Source organism: Typopeltis vanoorti, chromosome 8 (genome assembly GCF_054136105.1).
Source record: "Typopeltis vanoorti isolate ZY-2024b chromosome 8, IOZ_Tvanoo_1.0, whole genome shotgun sequence".
Classification (NCBI taxonomy): domain Eukaryota; kingdom Metazoa; phylum Arthropoda; class Arachnida; order Uropygi; family Thelyphonidae; genus Typopeltis; species Typopeltis vanoorti.
The window spans coordinates 43,107,936-43,129,737 of record NC_143556.1 but is presented as its reverse complement, the minus strand read 5'-3'; the positions used below and the strand labels follow the sequence as shown (position 1 = coordinate 43,129,737).

Genomic DNA, 21,802 nt, shown 5'->3' with positions numbered 1-21,802 from the left:
TGTGCTATCTGGTGCCAACCTATTGAAAGCTGTTTTCTTCTGAAACCATAATGATCATGGTGTGTTGAGCATGCTAAGGAAGGAAGAAGCTGTTGACCTTATTCTGGGGATGAAAAATTGCAGTAGCCACTTCACATCTCTAAACAGTACTGTGATGGTGTTTCACTAAGCTGCGAAATGCATCTACTAGCCAGACGTCTTGTTGCAAATTCCTCACAACTAGGTATGATATGTGTTTAAGGCAGCAATACACATCCCACCAGAGCCCCATTTGTTGAAACAGACCATTTGTTGGCTGGGAGAGACTTTATACTGCATAATCATAATGGCCCAACCAGCTCAGTTACAGGGAGATCATTGCACAAGATAATGGATGATGCAAGATCAAGAGGTCATCCCTTGAACATATAAAAAATCATGTGAGTAAGGAAGTGAAAAGAAAATTTTTTGCTTGGCAGAAGGTGAATTTGTGAAATGAGTCGGGATGAGTGCTTTAACATTCAATCTATTCAAGGCAAGGAATGATAGTTATTGTGGTCTTGTGTTCGACTTCCTGTAATGAGTAATTCAGACTCCATTGAAGCTTGGAGGTAAACCTCCATGCAGTCTGAGATTATGGTAAGTCTAGCTGTAATAAGAGACTACTGTACAATAAAGATAACTAAATAGTACTTTCATTAGAAATAAAAATAGTTCTGTATTCAAGATTATTGTGCTCTTGTCTCATGTACAAAAACATTTGTGCATTTGTGAAAAAGTCACTTTTTTTTATGATATGCTGAACTAGTTACAGTTCACTTCTACTGTACTTAATAATTAGATGACCTCTGATTAATTGTCGATATCATCATCATTCTATCAGAATCATCTGGTTAATAGAGAGAGGTAAGTGCACCAGAGTTTCAGGTACTGTTACATGTATCTTATGTACAGGGGTGTGCTGGTAAAGTTCTAACAACTGGAACTTGCTCATTTAAAAAAAAAAAGAGAGAGAGTGAAAAAATGGCACATCCTACTTTGTGATAATTACAACTTCAATATAAACAAATTGCATTATTAGCAAGCATCCTAATAAACATCCCTATTAGTACTCAGTGGACATTATATTGGAAATAGAGTATTAACAGCACTATGAAACTATTAAAAATTAAAAACTATTTTAATTATGCCAACATTTTGTCTCAATCAGTGTGATGAGTACAAACTAACACTTGTAACATACACATGAAGGCAACAATACTGAATGAAACACATTTATATGATCCAAAAGTTCTATCTAGGGGGACACCTGCTATGTGTGTTTGGAGGCCTAAGTTGTAAATTGGGATCTCTGAGGATTAATGTTTCCCAAATTTTGGGAAGTTTCTTGCAACTGTATTTATTTAACCCTTTAACTGATGAGAACGTATTATTACAGGCTCAAAAATACATGCCTGCTGTACTGAGCCCATATATATACTGTTGGCAGTGTTTGAATGGTTGCATAAAAATAAAATTAACTCAGCACATGGGATAATGTCACTAGAATATAAAATCAGCAGTTAAAGGGTTAAATTTGATTGATTTCTGAGTGGAGCTCCAGATTCCAAAAACATACTTTTTTAAATTTAGTGTGATGTAGTTTTGGTTGTTTTAATGAGAGGATCCTATGAGTTGTGTATGCAGACAGCAGCTGATCTACCTATCTGCCCGAAGCATGTCAACTTGCAAGAGCAGGGCATTTGTATACTCCAGGCACTGAGGGAGGAGTGAACTGATATTTAGTTGAACAGATAAGGGTGGCAAGTTTCTGGTGGGACTTTTAAAAGCTGTGCAGAGGTTGCATTTTTTTTAAAGACCTGGCTATTTTTTAAGATGTAGCCCTAGTTGTAGGGGATGGTGATGGAATTTCTAAAATCCTTCTGAAGAGATGGATTTTAGGAATTCCATCTCTTCAGAAGGATTTTAGGAATTCTGTATTGGTGAGAGGATTGATTATTTTGTTTAATTCTGTAGTAACTGCAGCCAAGGGACAGGAAGGTGTTGTTATGTGATTGTGTTTGTTGAAAGAGAGGTTCCACTGAAATAAAGATTGTAGGGTGCATTGGTTAGAGTTTTAATGATGAAATATTGTTCAGAGGGATGGCGGTGGGAAGGTGTGTTAATGGATTTTCTGTTTACCATGAAGGAGAGGTTACCATTCAGCAGGTGTGTCACTAATGTGTCTAGAGAGAGTAAACTATTGTTAGCTTTCTTTTCCACATAAAGTGAATTTTTGGATGTGAACTATTAAGGTGACAGAGGAAGAGATCTCTTTTACTTTGTCATCAATTCTGAATATTTTTCTTGTAAGAACAAAATTTATAAAAGAGAGAGAGGGAATTGCTATGGATTTCCTACTCGCTCATTTTTACATTGAAAATTTTGAGAAACAATTCATACGACTCAACTCCCCTCAAACCTACCTGGCTAAGATATGTTTTCTGTGTTGTTTCATGGCACAGACACATTAGACTCCCTTACCTGTCACTTCAACAGTCCACATTCAAAAATCCAGTTCATAATGGAAAAGGAAGTCAACAACAGTTGACCCTTCTTAGACACCAAACTTCATACAATAAAGCTTACAATCTTTGTTCGAGTGGAACCTCTCTTTCAAGAGAACGTACCCATACACACAACACCTTCCTGTCTATAGTCTGTAGTTCTTACAGAATTAAAACAATAATTAATCCCCCCCCCCTGTCTGTGCCCATCTCTTCAGAAGGATTTCAGGAATGCCATCACCAACCCCTACATCCAAAAAAATAGCCAGGTCCTTACAAAAATACAACCTGTGCACAGATTTTAAGCCTGCTGGAAACTTACTGCCCTTATCCATTCCACTAAATATCAGCTCCCACCTCTCTCTCTCTCTCTCTCTCTCTCTCTTTCTCTCTCTGTGATTAGAGTATATAAAGTTCCGCGTTCCTGCAAGTTGGCATTCTTTAGACAGACAGGTCAGTCAGCCACTGCATTAGATGAACACAAAACATTTCTGCAATCACGATATGGTCAATCTGGTCTTATAGACCATGTAATTGATACCACTTGCAGGATCTTCTGGAAAAAAAAAAACTACCATGCTCCATCATATTGAATTTAAAAAAGGAGGTCTGTTTTTGGAATCTACAGAAATCAATCGAATTTAAATAAATACAGATGTGAAAAAATCTCAAAATTTAGGAAACCTTAATCCTCATCGATTCCAATTTATAATTTGCATCTCCGACAAACACCAATAGATGGAACCCCTCACCCCGATAAAAATTTAAGATCATATCCACTTGCTTCGTTTAGTATTCTTTCCTTCTTTGTATATTACAAGTATTACTTTATACTCCCTGAAGATATCTCAATGACAGATGAAATATTGTAAGAATTACATTACTTTTTAATTCTTTCTTAGTGCTCTTAATACTCCATTAAACCTCCAATATAATGACCTTATTTGTTTCATGATAATTCTAGAAACCCAAAATCTTCTGCAGATGTCCAGCAAGGAAATGTTACTTTAAGAAGTTCAGACAAAATTAAGTGAATGTTTGTTGAATAATAATATACCTGTGAAATTGTTAGTGGTCACAATCCCTTTTCAGTTTACCTTGTGAAGAAAGCGATAGGTAAAGGGAAGCACAAAGGGTGTTGAAATAAGTGTGCCGGTGAATTTTCTGAAAAAAGTGTGGATTTTCTGTAACCATATACAATCTTATTGCCAAAATGTTTCTAGCCATTGTGAATCGAAGTTCATGCTGCTCTACAGTTTATAGCCATTGTTGATTTAACAACTGGCTTTCAGGGTTGTTGGAAATTTAATATTTGTCTCTCATGAGCTGTTATTAGCCAGCTCTTGGGTGTGTGTGACATTTGGACTTCCTAGAATGAGTCTTTGATATTATTATAATTATTGTCATCAGATGTCTATAGTCTGATAATAATAATAATAATAATAATAATAATAATAATAATAATAATAATAATAATAATAATAATTCAATTAACTCTGACTATATCAAAACACCATTATAACAAATGACTTATTATAATAAACCAGCAAAATATTCCTGAATAAAGCCTCACAGTTCAGTGTTATATAAAAGGAAATTTACTATGGAAAAGGTTTGGATCACTGAAGTACTGTAGTTTGCCACAGTAAATTACACTATTTCAGTGGTCCAATTAAGTTTGCTATAGTTAGAGTTGACTGTAATAATGATTGTACAATATTTTGATTAAGTTGATATGCTTTCTAAAATGCTATGAAATACATTTAATAAAGAATTATTTCTTTTAGCAACAAGAAAGGCCTGTGGTAGATCGTTCAGGCAAAGAACTTGTAATGGCACTCTATGATTATACTGAAAAAAGTCCTAGAGAGGTTTCTATGAAGAAAGGCGATGTTCTTACTTTGTTGAACAGTAATAATAAGGTAAAGAAAAAAAAATTGAAACTTATCAGCTGCTGCAATACTAATTTTTTTTCCATCTTCACAGGCCACTGGGAATAATAACAAGCTAACCTGTAAAACAGATACATATCACATGGCTCTAGCAGAAAGTATATGTGTGAGACACACTTGTTGCATATGGCAGTCAAAGTGCTAATTGCTCTTAAGTTTGTGACATATAACATTGGATATAAAAAAATATAATTCAGAATCAAGAATTGTGGCACAAGCAAAGTTTTTGCTTTGTGCCATGATGCAAAACTCATACCTTCTCAACTTTTCATTTCTTCTTCTTCTTTTTTTTTTTTAAATATCACACATACACAATCTGTGTGTGTGGTTCCAGAGAAAGAAGAGATCTGTTGGTGTTTCTTGAACAACTGGTTGTTGGTCGTAAGGGCAACGGGATGTTATCCTTATTACAACAGTATGTGGAACTCTTTCAAAGAGCAGAAGTAAAGGAATGAAAGTGGAAGCAGCTGCTCATGCTTTTATGCTTAGGCAATGAAAGAATGATAAAGGTTGCCGGCAAAGGCAACCTTTATCATTCTTTCATTGGTAGAGGCTCTACCAATCATTCTTACATTGGTAGAGCCTCTGCTACTAATGGCTCAGTTAAGTAAGTTTGAGCGCAGTTAGTAGTTGGAAGGCAACCAATTGTTCGATGCTGTTAGCACACTCTCCCTCGATGAGTCTTTGGACTCCCTGGAGGTGTCAAATAATAATAATAATAATAATAATAATAATAATAATGGCCATTTTAGTACAGCCTATAAAATGCCTATAGGAAAGGCATAAGATAGAAACAAACTACAAAGCGATTGAAACATGCCCTTTGAGACATGGGGTCATCGGTTAATCAGACGGCCCTCTTTTGAGATACCATCAAACATTTTTTGGGAGGGTTTTGATGTACCACTAAAATGGGAGAAAAGTATTCTAAGATTGGATGATTGATATCTATACAGTTGTTAAGAGTTGTATAGGTAAGTACTATTGTAAATTGGAGAGGATATCAAAAATAGTTTGAGGCTGTGGAGATACAGAAGATGTGTTTGTGCCAGGAAAGGTTTAGCTGATTTTAGCTTGAGGAAAAAAATCTAGTCTTGGCTGGATATCTAAGGTGAGGCAAAGTGAAGTAAGATCATTTCATTATAATGTGAAATATGACATGATAATGAGCAGTAGATGGCATTGATGTAGTAGAGATGGAGAGTTGTAGTGTAGGTGTCTTCCCTCGATGAGTCTTTGGACTCCTTGGAGGTGTCAGGAAATAATAATAATGATAATGACTATTTTAGGAGCATTGCAGTTCTGTTGTGTTCTCATCGCAATGTATGAAGAATGACATAAGAGCAGTGTTTAAGCCGTTATGGAGGATTTTAAAGCTTGGACCAATGCTAAAGTACTGGAGTACTTTGAATGGGTAATTTGAAGAGAGGAAGCTGCTTTCCATGGCACATAACGAATCAGAATGGAAACTGAAAAATTTAGCTATAGGATGTGAGGGGAATAGCAGACCAAGAGGTGTTAGTTCGGTGAGAAGAAGCCAGAGTTAATGAAATACCTCAGGAAAAACCACACAAGTTTCTCTAAACTTTTCCACAGTTTGTGTCCAAAAATGGATAAGTTTGGCTCCATGTAATGCCTCTGTAGCGCAATTGGAAGAATGACAGTACAGTGTGCCCTTCAATTGGAATAGGCCTAAGTTCGATTCTCATCATGATGGGAGGAATCTTTATGTGGACGTTTTCAATCGAAGGTGAGTTAGCCGATCTCATACGGAGGTAGCAGGGTTTTTTCTCCTGGAAACTGGGGTTTTTCATCCCACATACAGACAAATCGGCCCTTCAGAATACAAAACGAATTTACAGACAAAAAATGCTGGTTGTGGTGGTGGTGGGTGGTAGATGGCGTTGATGGAGATGATTGGTGGTAGAGGTGGAGACAGTTGTATAGTGGATGTCCTCCCACGATATGTCTTCGGACTCCTTAGAGGTGTCACAAATAATAATAATAATATCGGTTTGGAGTGAAACTTGCAGAATACTTGTTACAAGTTTTTTCACTTGGTTATACTATACTTTAAACATGCCAACAAATTAGATTCTTGATTTCATCCATCATCCATGGAGGCTAATGACTTCACATCAATTGCCTTATTTTCCAATAACGTAACACACATCTCCTTATGGATAATGCATAGCATTATCCATAAGAAGATTTTTCCCAAAGAAAAAACTTTTTTGGGAAAAAAGAACTTCAGGTTTTTTCAGATGTTGTTAGCTGCAAGGTAGAGTGAGCTCAAAGCTGGTTTTGTCTTGAGTCACTTGAGATGTCCTGACTTTTCAGAACATCTCATGAAATACTTCAGCATATTTGTTGGAAAACCAAGGTTTGGATAATTGTTGGAGATTTGGGGTGAAGTGTGGAATGTGAAGACCCTCATTTCATTTAAGTTATTTTGTTCAGAGCAAACATTTCAATCAGAAGAGTGAGAACAGGAACATGGAAAAGAGGAGTAGATCTCATGAAGGAGGTCATTTTATTTGACCCTATTTTAGAACTACAGATGAGGCAAAGGATATTCCATAAAAAAAGGAAAGGTGGACAAAGGAAAAAGTTGTGGTATCAGTTACCAAGAGAACTAACATTTTTTTTTTGTTACCAGGTCAGTGTAGAAGAAATGTGTGGTTCTTCACAGCTTTCCTTGTACAATCTTCCAGAAGAAAATAACTTTTATGTAACACTTTGGTTTTGTTCAGCTGAATCCTGTGTTTTGTATATAAAGCATAGCTTGTTAAACCAGATTTGTTGTGTTCTTTAAGTGAAAGGTATTCCTGCTCTTCTTCATGACAAATTTGTGCAGAACAACCAGTTTGCCCATAATAACATAAGCTGCAAGAGCAAGGGATTCTGTAAACTGCAGAGAATGAGAAGGATATTGGTCTTTAGGTAAGATAAGAAAGGTATTAAGTTTGCAAACTGGACAGAAGGAGACTTGTAAGTTAATCTGTCAAAATAATCTTGCTATTTTTTCTGAAAGTCCTCATGCTTTCAGTCGAATTGTTGTTCTCTTTTTGTGTGTGCGTGTTTTTCTATAATTGTATTGACAATGGCTATGAAACTTAGCCAAACATTTTACAGATAATGACATTTAAATTAAACGTGATTCTGGTAATAATATTTTATGATGAATTCTTCTTCTTCTTTAGTCTCGATATTTAAAAGAATATTTTTATTTCTCTTTACAGAGAGAATAATAGTTTATTTTATATCTTTGTGTATTAATAACCAAATAAAAACCCAGGTTTTTAGTAAGCTTCACTGGTGTCTAAAAATTCTCCTTCAAACTCAATATAAAATTTTGAATAACACACATGAAAAACAAATTAATAAGTGGAAGATGATTAGAAGTCTAAAGTCTTATGAAGGGGGGCCCCTTCTATGGGGGGCCAGTGGCTAACCTTTGCTATTATGGAGGTCTAAGAATTAATGTTTCCCAAATCTTGGGAAGTTTATCACAAGAGCCTCCGTAGCTCAGTAGGTATAGATGAAGCCCTTTGGTTGCAAAGACCTGAGTTCAATTCCCATCAGTAATGTGAGGAACCTTTATCTAGTCTCTTTTCATGAAAAGTGAGTTAACTGGTCTCATACAGAAATAGAGGTTTTTCTCACCTAGAAACTTAGTATTTTCATCCCCCAGAACAGTTCAACTGGCCCTGGAAACACACAGAGTTATAGTCATGAATATCGCCCTTAGGGAGTTGAATCAGAATGGAAACTGAAAAATTTAGCTACAGGATGTGGGGGAAATAGCAGACCAAAAGGTGTTAGTTTACTGGCCCTGTAAACACACACAGATTATAGTCATGAATATTGCCCTTAGGGGGATGAATCAGAATGGAAACTGAACAATTTAGCTTCAGGATGTGGGGGGAATAGCAGACCAAGAGGTGTTAGTTTGGTGAGCAGAAGCCAGAATATGAAATACCCCAGGAGCAACCACACAAGTTTCTCTGAACGTTTACACAGTTTTTGTCCAAAAGTGGATAAGTTTTGCTCCATATCGGTTTGGAGTGAAACATGCAGAATACTACTTGTTGAAAGTTTTTTCACTTGGTTATACTATAAATTAAACATGCCAACAAATTAGATTCTTGATTTCATCCATCATCCATGGAGGCTAATGACTTCACATCAATTGCCTTATTTTCCAATAATGTAACACACATCTTATGGATAATGCTATACATTATCCATAAGAAGATTTTTCTCCAAGAAGCAAGGAGTGATGAAGCAACTGCATTAAAAAATTCATCGTGAACCCCTCATTAGAGGACTCTACCTGTTCTAAAGTGATGAATGAGACTAATCAATCAAATCTTGGGGAGTTTATCACAACCATGCTTATTTAAATTAGATTGATTTTTAAATCTACTGCAGATTCTAAAAACAGTCTTTCCTTTCAAAATTCGCTGTGATGGAGCTTGATTGTTTTTTTCCAGCTGATGCAATAGACTTAAGCCTTAACACCTGCATACTGATTAATCAAGCTGTGATTTATCAGATACCGATTAAATCAAAGCTTGCAAACTATAGCAATATGGTAAGTTGAAACTTCATTTGTTTAGGCAATTAAATCAGCTGGTCTTTCTTAAAATATGTTGGATTCAAGAGTAATACCAAATTGCATGCAACAAAAAATCAAATTTAAATCAATAAAAGCCCTGCATATATACAAACAATTTAGTTTTGCTCTACTACAAAAACAGATTGCTGTAATTCACACCAGCCTCACTGCTTCCATCTCCACCACAAGCTCATTATAATCAGAGCTGTCAGTGATCCTCATCCCTGAGCTTTGGTCCATTTTCTTGCATATTTCAGGATCCTCCACCAAGATGAATTCTTAAAAATAAAAAATTAGAATATTGAAAAGTACAACTGTCTGTGCAATTCTGAATCCTAGTTTTAGGTTCAACTTGTTCATATCATAGTGAATCTGTCATCAAAAAGGTTCAATGAAAATGCCATTATTGTCCTAAGCATCGGCCACATTCTATGTTGAACAGCCGGCAAAGGTTGGTCGATTGGTAGAGTCTCTGCTACTAATGGCTCAGTTAAGTAAGTTTGAGCGCGGTTAGTAGTTAGAAGGGGACCAATCGTTCGATGCTGTTGGCACACTCTCCCTCGATGAGTCTTTGGACTCCCTGGAGGTGTATAATAATAATAATAATAATAATAATAATAATGTAATGTTCAACATAGAATGTGGAATCTGTAACTTAGTGATGAAATAACTAACAAAATCAGACTTGACATTACCAATATTCTTTCTCACTCTTCACCTCCAAAAAGAAATCAACCTTATAGTCACCTCACTACTCTCAGAAAGCTACAAAAGCTACAGAAAAGCTACAAAAAAACAACAACAACAAACAATTGTATATTTATCACCAGAGAGGATAAGGGTAGTGCCACAGTAGTCTTTAATGCTACTGAATACAATTGTAAAATGGAAATTATTCTCTGAAACTTTCTACCTACATCCCACCACCAAAATGCAGGTGAAAAAAAATTTAAAAGTCTACCCAACAAGTATCTTCCTGGCCTCCTGGCATCACAAAAAAGAACTCAAACCCTTAAGTTCTCATCCCCTCTAGATGCACCGCCAGCCCAGTTGGCTGAATGTTTACCATACCTATTCTCCAGTCAACAGGCTGCGGGTTCAATTCCTGCCATGGACATGGATGTTTGTGATTATCTTTAGGTAGAAGATGAAATTCCTCGTCCAGCGTGAGACTACTATCCTGCTTATTGGAGGCCTGAAGCTTGAAAATGCTCTGTGTTTAGTCTCTAGAGCGATTAATGGTGAGGGAGCAAGAGGCATGTGAGGAATTAAGTAAACTTGATGTTAATCAGGCAGTAGCACTTGAGAATATATCACAGTGGGTTTGGAAGGAATGATCTATGGAATTAACCTTGTCAACCTGTTGAACATGAGTCTTGCAACAAAGCAAATCTCAAGTGAGTGGGAAGTGAGAAAAATTGTTTCACTTCGCAAAGGGGGGTGGGGGGAAGAATACTGAGGCTATAAATTATAGACCAACCTATGCGTCTTGATTTGTTATTAAGGTGCTAGAGAGGTTGGTGAAGACACGGATTCAAAATTATGTTGATAACAGCAGTAGTCTCTTTGTTAGGGGTAGGCAGTGGTGTGCTGCAGCTGGTTTGCACTATCTTGTATGAGCCAATTGTTGAATTTTCAAGAATTTTCTGATCTGACTGTTAAACGTGCTGTAAACTGTAGAGTTTCATGCACTTCAGTCCACAATGGCTAAATGTATTTAAGCAATAAGCTTGTATATGGTAAGACAGAATATCAAATTGGGATGCTCTTCTTTCAGCAACCTTTGATCTTCTTGTACTGCTGTCCCTTTCCTGCATAGCAACTTATGGAGGGATTATCTCTGCTAACAAGTTTACAGGAATATTAGTTTTTAACAAATGTCCACATGTAATTTTGCTTTGACTGCTTCTTTTTAAGGTAACGACATTCCTATGTTTGTCACCTATCAAAGGTTTCCCTTGCTAGAACTGTCAGAAATCTGGGAATGATGCAGAGGACACTGACTTGTAGAAGTAAGGAGATTCTTGTTCCATTGTATAAGGCTTTGATTAGGCCACACATGGACTATTGTGTCCAGATTTGGTAACCTGGTTTTCAGAAGGATGGAGAGATGTTGGAGAATGTCCAGAGGTGACTGAATAAGGTAGTTTCTGACCTCTGGAATGTCGAGTATGATGAAAGATTGAGAAGATGCAACTTGCAGAGTCTGGTGGACAGGAGGAGGAGGAGGAGGAGGGGAGATATGATAGAGACCTACAAGTTGGTAAGGAGTTGTTAAAAGATCAATGGTGGAGAAGTTCTACAGAGAATAGTGGGAGATCAGGGGAGAACCAGAGGTCATCCCTGGAAGCTGTATAAGGAGGGTGTGAGTAGGGGAGTGAGAAGCAGGTTTTTTTCTTGCAGAGTTGTGAATGATTGGAACGCCCTTGCTTGAGAGTGTGGTGTCTGCAGAGAATTTGAGTGTATTTAAAGCATGGTATGATGAGCTGTGTGTTTGATAAAAGGACCTCCTAGATGAATCTTTGACTCCATGGGATCTTGGGTAATAATAATAATAATAATGTTTACTGCTAATGGAATCTGTTTATTTATTTATTTTATTTTTTTGGTGGGTGGATTGTAATTCTCACAAAAAGAGAACCCACCACTTTTTTTAGTGAGCTGGTTGTTGTTAAAAATTTACCAGCACATCTCTGAGGAGGCCATGTTTTAGCAATCTGCTTATGAACTACAACCAGGTAACAAATTCACTGGATAAGGGATATTCATATACAGAGATATTCTTGCAATTTACAGAGGCCTTTGATACATTACCACACGACAAAATCATAATTAAATTGAAACTGATGGGATTGGATAACAAACTGCTAAGTTGGATAGCGGATTGGTTCTCAAATAAGTATCATGGGTTGTGCTAATGGTGGAGTGGTATACCAAAAGAGGCGGTTCACAAGCAAAGTGCCACAGTGATCTATCTTGGTGCCATTAGTGTTTAACTTGTATGTTAATTACATTAGAACAGGCTTAACTGTGATACGCCTATAAACATTTGCATTCGATAAACTTTAGTTGTTTACCAAATGCAATGTTGAGGAGAACTATGAGGAGCAGATCAGATGTTGTGGCTCTGCTGGAGATCTCAGTAGACTATGTGAGTGGGCTAATGAGTGGAGCTATCAGTTAGTATTGCAATCTGCAGGATCATAACATTTGGTAAGGAAGGTTGGGAATCAAAGTATACAATTAATGGAGAAATTTTGAAGGAATTGCAGAGATAAGAGATCTGGGTATGATGGTGGACAGATACTTGAAGATCAGGGGACCATATTTCTAAAATTTTAAGAACATCACAACAGATTATGGCAATGACAGCACTTGGCATGCATAAGCAAAGAGGTCATGGTTCCCTTGTATGAGATGTTGATTGGGCTGCACATGTTGCTGCATGCAGATTTGGTCATCTGGCTTTTGGGGAATGAGGATGCATTATAGAGGAACCAGAGGTTTCACTAAGTCAGTTTCAGATCTGTGAAATGTGGGATATGAGGACTGTGGGACTGAAACTTTCAGAGCCTGAATGGAAGTAAGAGAAGGGATGTCATTGAGACATATAAGTTGGTTAGTGGTTGTTCGCAGATTAATGTGGAAGAAAGTTTTCATACAGCAAAGGGAGACAAGAGTAGAATAGAACAAGAGGATATCCCTCGAAGCTGTATAAGGAGGGTATGAGTAGGTGGTGAATAGCAGGTTCTTTGCATGGAGAGTAGTTGATGAGTGAAATGCATTGTCTGAAAGTGTGGTGAGTGCTGAAACTGTTGATGGGTTTAAGGTATTTGAATGCATTTCAAATACCATGACAGTGTGGATCTCCCGTGATGAGTGTTCTGATGTTAATAATAATAATAATAATAATAATACAGGATTTAAGTCTGAAGATGATGAGACTGGAGAAAACATAATCATGATCATGATGCTGACTCATCTAGATATTAAAAAAAATCATGATTTTTTTTAATATCTAGATGAGTCAGCTTTTTATTATTGTTATGATTTCATTTGTTCATTTAATTTTTGAGAAACATCTGAACTAGAGTTATGCGGGATGTGTTCACTATAACCAAAGGAGATTTTCATAGCTCATCAATATGTGAAACAGCGGTAATTTAAAAAATAAATAAATAAAACCACAACGCAAGATCATTTGGATTTTAAAGAAACAGAAGCAAGGTTAGACAAAAGCTAGAATGAGTGGCCCTACTTTTGTCTGTTTTTTCTTCCACCTTACCTTTCTCTTTTTATTTTTTTATTTTCTATATTAAAAATGCATTAAAATTATAAAAATGTTACATTATTATTATTATTATTATAACACCAGACATTACTATATTGCATATTACTATATCATATTTATGTATGTAGTATGGTGCACAGTGCTACTGCTATGTTGGATGAAGAGTTAGAGGTACATGAAAATGAGGTTGAAGAGCTTTTGCATAACTTGGATAAGAATTTGTCAATAGGGACAAATGGAATATCTGCCCGTTTGTTAAAGGAATGTTCAGCTGAATTGGCAAGGCCTTTCACACATTTGTATAACTTGAGTCTCAGCTCAGGAATGATACCAAAGGAATGGAAGGAATGTAATATAGTTCCATTGCACAAGGGTGGTGCAAAAACTGATGTGTCTAACTACCGACCTATTAGTATTTCTGGTGTGGTAGTGAAAATTTTAGAGAAGTTACTAAGAACTTGCATACAGAAATGGGTAGACAGTCATTCTATACTCTGCAGGGAACAGCATGGGTTTACTAAAGGAAAGTCACATTTTTAGCAATTTGCTCATATTTTTATTATTATTATTATTATTATTATTATTATTTCGGCAACTCAAAGGAGTCAACAGACTCATCGAGGGATGCCCTAACATCATGTCAAGAACAACTATTCAACATTCACACAGTATCTATCATACCTTGCCTTGAACTCATTCACTGTCATAGCATCCACAACAGACCCTGGCAGCTTATTCCACTCATTTACCATTCTAAAAGTAAAGAACTCAGCTCTAACACCCTTGCTAACCACATTCTTGCCCAGCTTACATGTATGCCCCCTAGTCCTCCCACCACCAGTCCTATTCTCAAAAATATCTTCTGAATTAATCTTATAGAAGCCCTTCAGTAATTTGAATGTCTCAATCATATCACCCCTTTTCCGCCTATCAACCAATTTTTGCAACCCACAAATCTTCAACCTGTTCTCATAAGGTTCATTCCATAGACCTACTATCATCTTGATCACTCGCCTCTGGATCCTCTCCACCTCCTCCCCATCAAGAAGAAACCCTGGCACCCATATCTGGGCACAGTAGTCAAGATGGGGTCTTATCAATCTAGATATAGATTGATAAAACCGATTGATATAGCTCGATACAGAGAAACAATAATTTGTTTGTCTCTGTTTGTCAAAGTATTTTTCAGCAACCAAGTGATTTGATGAACTGATTTGCCCACTTTTGTGATATGCCCCCTAAACTTCAATTCCCTATCCACCAACACTCCCAAATCCCTGGCCTCATCAATCTCCTGGAGTACGATTCCATCAATGTGATATACTGCTGCTAATCTTTTCACCCCAAAATTCATAACCTTGCACTTTGCCGCATTAAATCAACATCCATTTTCCTTAGCCCAGTCCTCCGAACTATCCAAATCATCTTACAAAATTTTGACATCCCGTGCACTCACAATTGCTCTACCCAACTTTGCATCATCAGCAAACAAGTGAACACTTCCTCTCAGATCCTTTTCCTATATTGTTAATGAACAAATTGAAAAGTAGTGGTCCAAGAACAGAACCCTGCAGCACACCACTAGTCACAGGCCATCTTTTGGACTCTACTCCTGAATAAACCACTCTCTGATATCTCTCCATCAACCACCCTCCTATCCATCTCACCAACCTCCTATCCATCCCCATATGCTGTAGTTTACTGATTAGAATTCCATGTGGTATCCTGTCAAAGGCCTTAGCAAGGTCGAGTAGAATGACTGTAACCCATTACCCTTATCCAGTTCAGCCGTCACTGTGTTATATGACGTGAGCAAGTTACTGAGGCATGATCTACCCTTCACAAAGCCATGTTGTCCCCCATACAGTATCCCATTTTCATCTATCTAATACTGTATTTTTTTCTTGACTAATTTCTCCAAGACCTTGACAACGATTCCTGATATGCTAAACGGTCAGTAATTTACAACAGCAGTCTTGGAACCTCCTTTATGCAGTGGAACTATTTTCCCCTCTTTCCATCCCCTCGGAACTAACCCAGACCCAAGACTCAAATTTAACAAAATGGTCAAGGGCACTGACAATTCTTTAGCCGCTTCACATACGACACAAGCTGGTATACCATCCAATCCCAAGATGTATTGACATTGAGGTTTTGTAATAGACTACTCACCTCCACTTCATTCATCACAGTTTCCATATAATCTATTGGTTCATTCATTCCTGCAATGTCACCACCTGGATGATATATTTTTGCAAAGTGCTTGCTCATTAATTGAACTATATCAACTGATTCGGTTATCTTCCTACCATCGGCATTCTTTAAAATCATTCTGCCATATGCATTTTTTCTTTTACTTGCAACATATCGAAAAAACTGTTTGGGATTCTCTTTAGCCTGCATGGCTAATGTTCTTTCATAATCCAATTTTGCTTTTCTTACCACACTTGTTACTCTTCTGGCCTGCACTTTATGCTGTTCATGTGTCTGCTGGTCACCCTTCTCCTTAAAGGCCATCAGTGTTTGCAGCTCAAGCTTAATGGTGTTATTCATTCATTTAACTCCTACTTGATTTATTATTCAGACTCTAGGTATATGGCCATTGCTTCATGCAAACACTTCCTGATCACATCCCATGCACTATCAACATCTTTCCCTTGCAGTTTTACATGCCATGGCACTGAACCAATGAAACTCTTAAGCTTGTCATACTTACCAGCCCAATAATTCCACATGTGCCCTGTCTTAATTGTAAATTCCACACCTTTAGCCACCTCCCAAGTCAAGACCCTATGATCACTCTCACCAATTGGTGGCAATTTGATCATATTCGTTACAGCCAAATTCTCAAATGCAATTACTAGGTCAAGCACTCTCTGACCCCTAGTATTTTCCATTACATGCTGTCGCAGATAGTTATCCCTTAATAATCGCATAAAATTCAATTCCTTCCTCCCATGTGTCCTCTCCTCCTTCCAATCAATGTTACCATAGTTGAAATCACCCATAATAATTACCCTCCTTCCACTCATTTCTTCTATTTGCTTATGCATACCATCTCCACCATCTATTCCATCACCTGGTCTATAGCAGCACCCAACTGTATATTTTGTTATGCTAGTTTCAATCTCACACCAAATAGCCTCAAATGTGCTCTTTTCCCTATCCTGCAGTTCCACTTCTATTCTCCTTGGCTGTAGCTCATAAGTTATCATCAATAACACCTCTCCCCCCATTTTATTCTCCCTGTCATTCCTGAACACACCATACCCCTCACATTCAATCTCACTAGCTATATCATATTCTGTCAGCCATGTTTCAGTAATGCCAATAACCTGTGGCCTGGAAATGCCAACCAATGCCAAAAATTCTTCCTTCTTGTTCCTAATACTTCTGGCATTAGTATACATGAATCGCAGAAGCCCATTTGTCCCCTCCCTATTTTGATGCCTTATACTAACTATCCCATTCTGATTCGTAGTCTTTTGTACTCGCTTGGGCATATTACACATGTCATACACTCAACTGTCTCCCTAAAGTCTGCATACCCCCCCCCCTTAATAACTCTGGTTTCCTGATTCTGCACATCCACTTCCACTACATTCGACAACACCTTTTCAAGTCTCCGTACACCAAATCCATTCAAATGTAAACCATCCATCTTATATAAATTCTTTCGCCCATCGAACTCACTCCACACATCCACAAATTCCACACTACTTGTCCTGCATAATTCATGCATAAAGTCATTTGCAATTATGTCCCTCCTTCTATACTGTTCACTTCATACCATAGCAACAGACTCACCATCCTAATTCTCTCACTCTTCTCTTTTGCTACCTCAAACAATTCCTTCACATCCTTACTTATAGCTATTTTGTCTCTTTTCAAACCATTTGTACCTGCTACCACTATCATTTCTTTCACCTGCTGGTTTTGCATTCTAATTGACTTGCTTACATCCATAATGTTCGCACCAGGTTGGTACGATTTTGTTAAACTCTCAACTAACACACCTCTTACTAAGGAATCTCCACAAACACTCGCTCTTTCATTTTTTATTTACACTCACTATCATACTCTTATTTTTTCTATCATACTTTTGACGTTTATCAGTTGCTATGCTTGGGAAACATTTTTACCAACACTCCAGCTGACGATTTGCCCTGTGTATCACTCCGCGTAACCGAGCTATCTCACTCATTGCATCAGTCTCATCATTTTTATTTTCCGATAATTCATTCATTCATTCATTCTGTATGTTTACCTTCATTCTCACTTTCAATGTCACTCTCACAGCTATCTGGTACTACCTCCTCGCAAATATCACTATTTTCTCGATTCTCACTTTCAACAATGATATCACTCTCACGACCTGATACACTCTTTAATTCCTAACATTCTTTACACTTTCTGCACACATTCACTCCACTATTGTTGTTTAACCAGACTCCAACCGCTCTCCGCAATGCATACATTTCGCAAGCGGTACACTGAATCAAATCCTTTAAATTAAAATTTTTAGACAAATATGGTGACCTGGATGCCATCTGTGTTGTATTCCTCTTTATGGGGGGCCATGTGCACGATAATCGTATCTATCAATTTACTATTTAAAATACTCAGAAAACAGCCAAATATCACCCAGACACGCTAAAATACGAAAAGTAAACAATACTATGTAAATACTATGCAAATTCGCCAATTATTACTCAAAATGACACTTATCTGTTCAGGAGCTCTTCACAAACACTATGCACTATGTAGCCCTCTAGTGGCTAATTTTACAACAATGTTACGGCCGAGTTGGTTAAAGGAAATGGATACACTATGATAATGTTGGATTTTTCTAAGGCATTTGATAGGATACCACACGATAGGCTGTTGCATAAACTGGAGAATATGGGATTGGAACATAATCTATTGACTTGAATCAGGTGATGGTTAACAGACAGATATCAAAAAGTGGTATACAGTGGGTGTGAATCTGCCAAATTTAAGGTAACCAGTGGTGTTCTTCAGGGTTCAGTCATTGGGCCATTATTGTTCAATCTGTACATTAATGACTTCAAACAGGTTCTATCATCAGATTCGCAATTGTTTGTCGATGACGTGAAGATAGGCATTGATATTCAGCAATTAAAAAATGATTTGAATAGACTGGAAATCTGGGAAACGAAAATCGCTGTCAGTTTAATGTTAGTAAGTGTAAAGTTATGCACTTTGGCGTGATTAGAGATCCAGCGGCATATTATATTAGCGGGGTTATGCTACAACAAACTGAAGAGACAAGGGATCTTGGTTTATTGGTGGATAAGAATTTAAAGTTCAAAGGTCACATAGCAAAAGTTGCAAATACAACTCAGAGTATAATTTCTATGCTGAAGCGAACCTTGACATGTAAGGATAAGAAAGTAATTTTGCCTCTTTATTAGGCTTTGATAAGACCACACTTGTATTACTTTGCGCAGATTTGGTCTCCCAGGTTTCAAGGGGATAAAGAAGCTGGTGAGGGTGCAAAGAAGAGTTACAAAGATTATATCCAGATTATGGGATTTAGATTATGAGGACAGATTGCAAGTATGTCGATTACAGACTCTGGTTAACAGGAGAAAGAGGGGTGTGTTAAATTCTGAATGAAAAGAATTATAATAGAATAGTGTTTCATTCTGGATTTAACATAGTCTGCCATTCCCAGAGCCCAATTTGCTCATCAGACTAATAGCAAATTATTCACTTACTGTTGCATATCCCATAAATGTAAAATATCTGTATGTTCTAATAGTTGTGAGTTATTTATCCTGTGCTAATTCTTGATAGAGTGTATATCCTATGTGAACTGTGCACAGAATCTAGGAACTTAATCTGATTATGTGAACCATTGCCAAGGGCATAGCACGTGTATCGGAAATTGAGTGCTGTGTGAAATAGTCAAAGTTATCTGCTAGCACACATTTTGGCGCTAGTTACTATGCCGTGTTAACAAAGTCATCTTCCAGCGCAAATTTTGGCGCTAGCTGCAGAGGAAAGACGCACTGTTCATGGAAATGGGAACCGATGAAAGAACAAGGCGCAAATTATAAAACGGGTTGCAGAGACATCAAAAGTCTCTTATTCTTATCCTGTTCACTTACTCCCTCATCTCACGGTTGTGGAAGACGAGAAGTATGGCATGAGCTTCCAAGGAACCCTGAAGGATGGTCATCTAAGGGCGAGGCAGGCATGTGTTCCCGAGCCAACCAGATCATCTAGGCAAAGTATATCATCTGTCCCGGTAAGGAATTCTTTTCTATGTCTTTTGTGAATGTACTATGGAGGATGAGTATTGCCTTCATGACTATTCAAGTTTAAAAGTGTGGTATCTTGAAGCTTGTTCCAAGAGAACGTGATATAAGTTAGAGATAGACTTGCTAAGGTTTACAGTAATAGATTGATAGGACTCTAGAATTCCTTGGTGTGTAATTAACGATATGTGCTTTGTCACATCCTGAACGACCAAGCAGAATGGACATTTGGAGTATATTGAATTGTAACCTTTGTCTATAAGTTGTGCTTAGAAGCTTATAACTCTAAGAAGGTAGGAATCTATATGTTGAGAATTTAACCATGCTCAGTATATTATACTGTAAGATTGCTGTTGTCTTAATAAGAACTTCTTAATCCCATGATCAATTAACTTATCTTTAGAATTTTCTTAATTAGTGTAAACTCATGTGTTAGTGTATTAAATGTTTTGTTTAAATTGAACCTTATGCTTGCCTGAATTCACACCACTCATTTTAATAGTTCGTATCTAAGCGGAAGCCCAAAATTAACGTGAGAGCAAGGAAAGATCAGCGAGCCACGACTGCTTAAGGAAAAATTGTCTAAAGAATATCTCATTCCAATTTAGATCGCTGTAGTATTGTACTTGCTGATCATTGATTCCTTGATATTGTTCTTACAACCTACTGGACACAGAATGGCACAGTTAAAATATAAATTTTTTCTGTGTTCGAAAAGTGAATCAATCAGCCAAAGGAACAAGGGAATTGGTGACCCCCCCCCCCCGTCGATAATCTTCCTGTTGTTCTAGCTCTTGTACATTATTATCCATCTAGAGAATAGGCCTAGAATGTCTCGTGACTTAATACCAAAAGTAGAGCTAGAGGTGCAATAGATAGATAGAATTTGGAATACTGTATTCAGGCGAGGAGAGAACGTCGCAACAAACAAACAAACAAACAAAAAAAACGCATACTAACAGGTGATATGGTAGAGGTCTATAAACTTTTGAATGGGTTATAGCATTTCAAATGATGAAATTTTTCATTATATGGAAGGCAGGTAGAGAACACGGGGGCATCCACGGAAGTTAACCATGCTACCGGCCAGGACGTTTATATACGTCCAAGTTTTCATGGATGCGAAGTGCATATTAAAATTGTAATTCCATTGATATTACATTGAAATATATGGATACGAAGTGTATGAGGATGCATATTTGATCCACAATGGCTGGTAAGGTGGTTAAGGTTGTTCTCAGTCAAGAAAGGGATAAGAGCTAGGTTTTTCTCTCAGAGAGAGCAGTGAGTGAGTGAGTGGAATAATTTGCCCTTAGGGGTAGTGAGTGCATCTAGTGTAAATGAATTTATGGGAAGGTATGATAGCTGGGTTGAGTAATTTACATCCTCCCTCGATGAGTCCTTGACTCCTTGGAGATCTCAGATAATAATAATAATAATAATAATAATAATAATAATAATAATAATTTGGTAATATGTAACAGAAGGATCATTGCAATAAATTATATTCTTATTTGGGACCTCCATGGAGTCATAAGGCTCATCATGGGAGGGCCATTTTAGACAATACAAATTAAACTTACTACATTTTATTCTTTTTCATTAAATAATTAATAAAATTACCAATTTCGAGGCTTCTTAAAAGTATGTTTCAACATAACAGTTAGTGCTATTGTTTTGATTTACATTGGATATAAATGATATTCCATGCAAAATTGGGGGAATTTTTTTTTTTTTTCTGATGGCCACTTGGTACTGTTATTAATTCAATATATCATGATAATTGCAAATGTGAATTTATATGTGAATCTTCAGTATATTTGGGTTTAGAATTGTTTTATCCAAATTTTAGGACTGGTGGAAAGTTGAAGTGAATGATCGCCAGGGTTTTGTACCAGCACCTTATGTGAAAAAAATAGAGGCTGGATTATCATCTAGTCAACAGAACTTGTCAGATACTAACAACATATCTGCTCGTCAAACTCAGATTGAGAATCAGTATGATAACTTGCTTGCTTTGGGTCAGGAACGATGCAAAAAGCTTGAAGATTCATGCAGAGGAAATCAGCTAGTCAGAGAAGCTGCTGATTTGGCTCAGTGGATCAAAGACAAAGTATGTCTATATTATT

The 21,802-nt window shown here is 37.1% G+C and overlaps 1 protein-coding gene across 3 annotated transcripts in view; it reads left to right on the top strand.

Annotated features, from left to right (window-relative positions):
* LOC150103955 (spectrin alpha chain-like) overlaps window positions 1–21,802 on the top strand; it is an 850,682-nt gene that overhangs the window by 437,282 nt on the left and 391,598 nt on the right. For all 3 annotated transcript variants that reach the window (XM_090397194.1, XM_090397195.1, XM_090397193.1), the window contains exons 24-25: window positions 4,313–4,447; window positions 21,526–21,786. In XM_090397194.1, coding sequence (XP_090253320.1) covers window positions 4,313–4,447; window positions 21,526–21,786 — 396 coding nt within the window. The remainder of the gene's footprint in view (window positions 1–4,312; window positions 4,448–21,525; window positions 21,787–21,802) is intronic.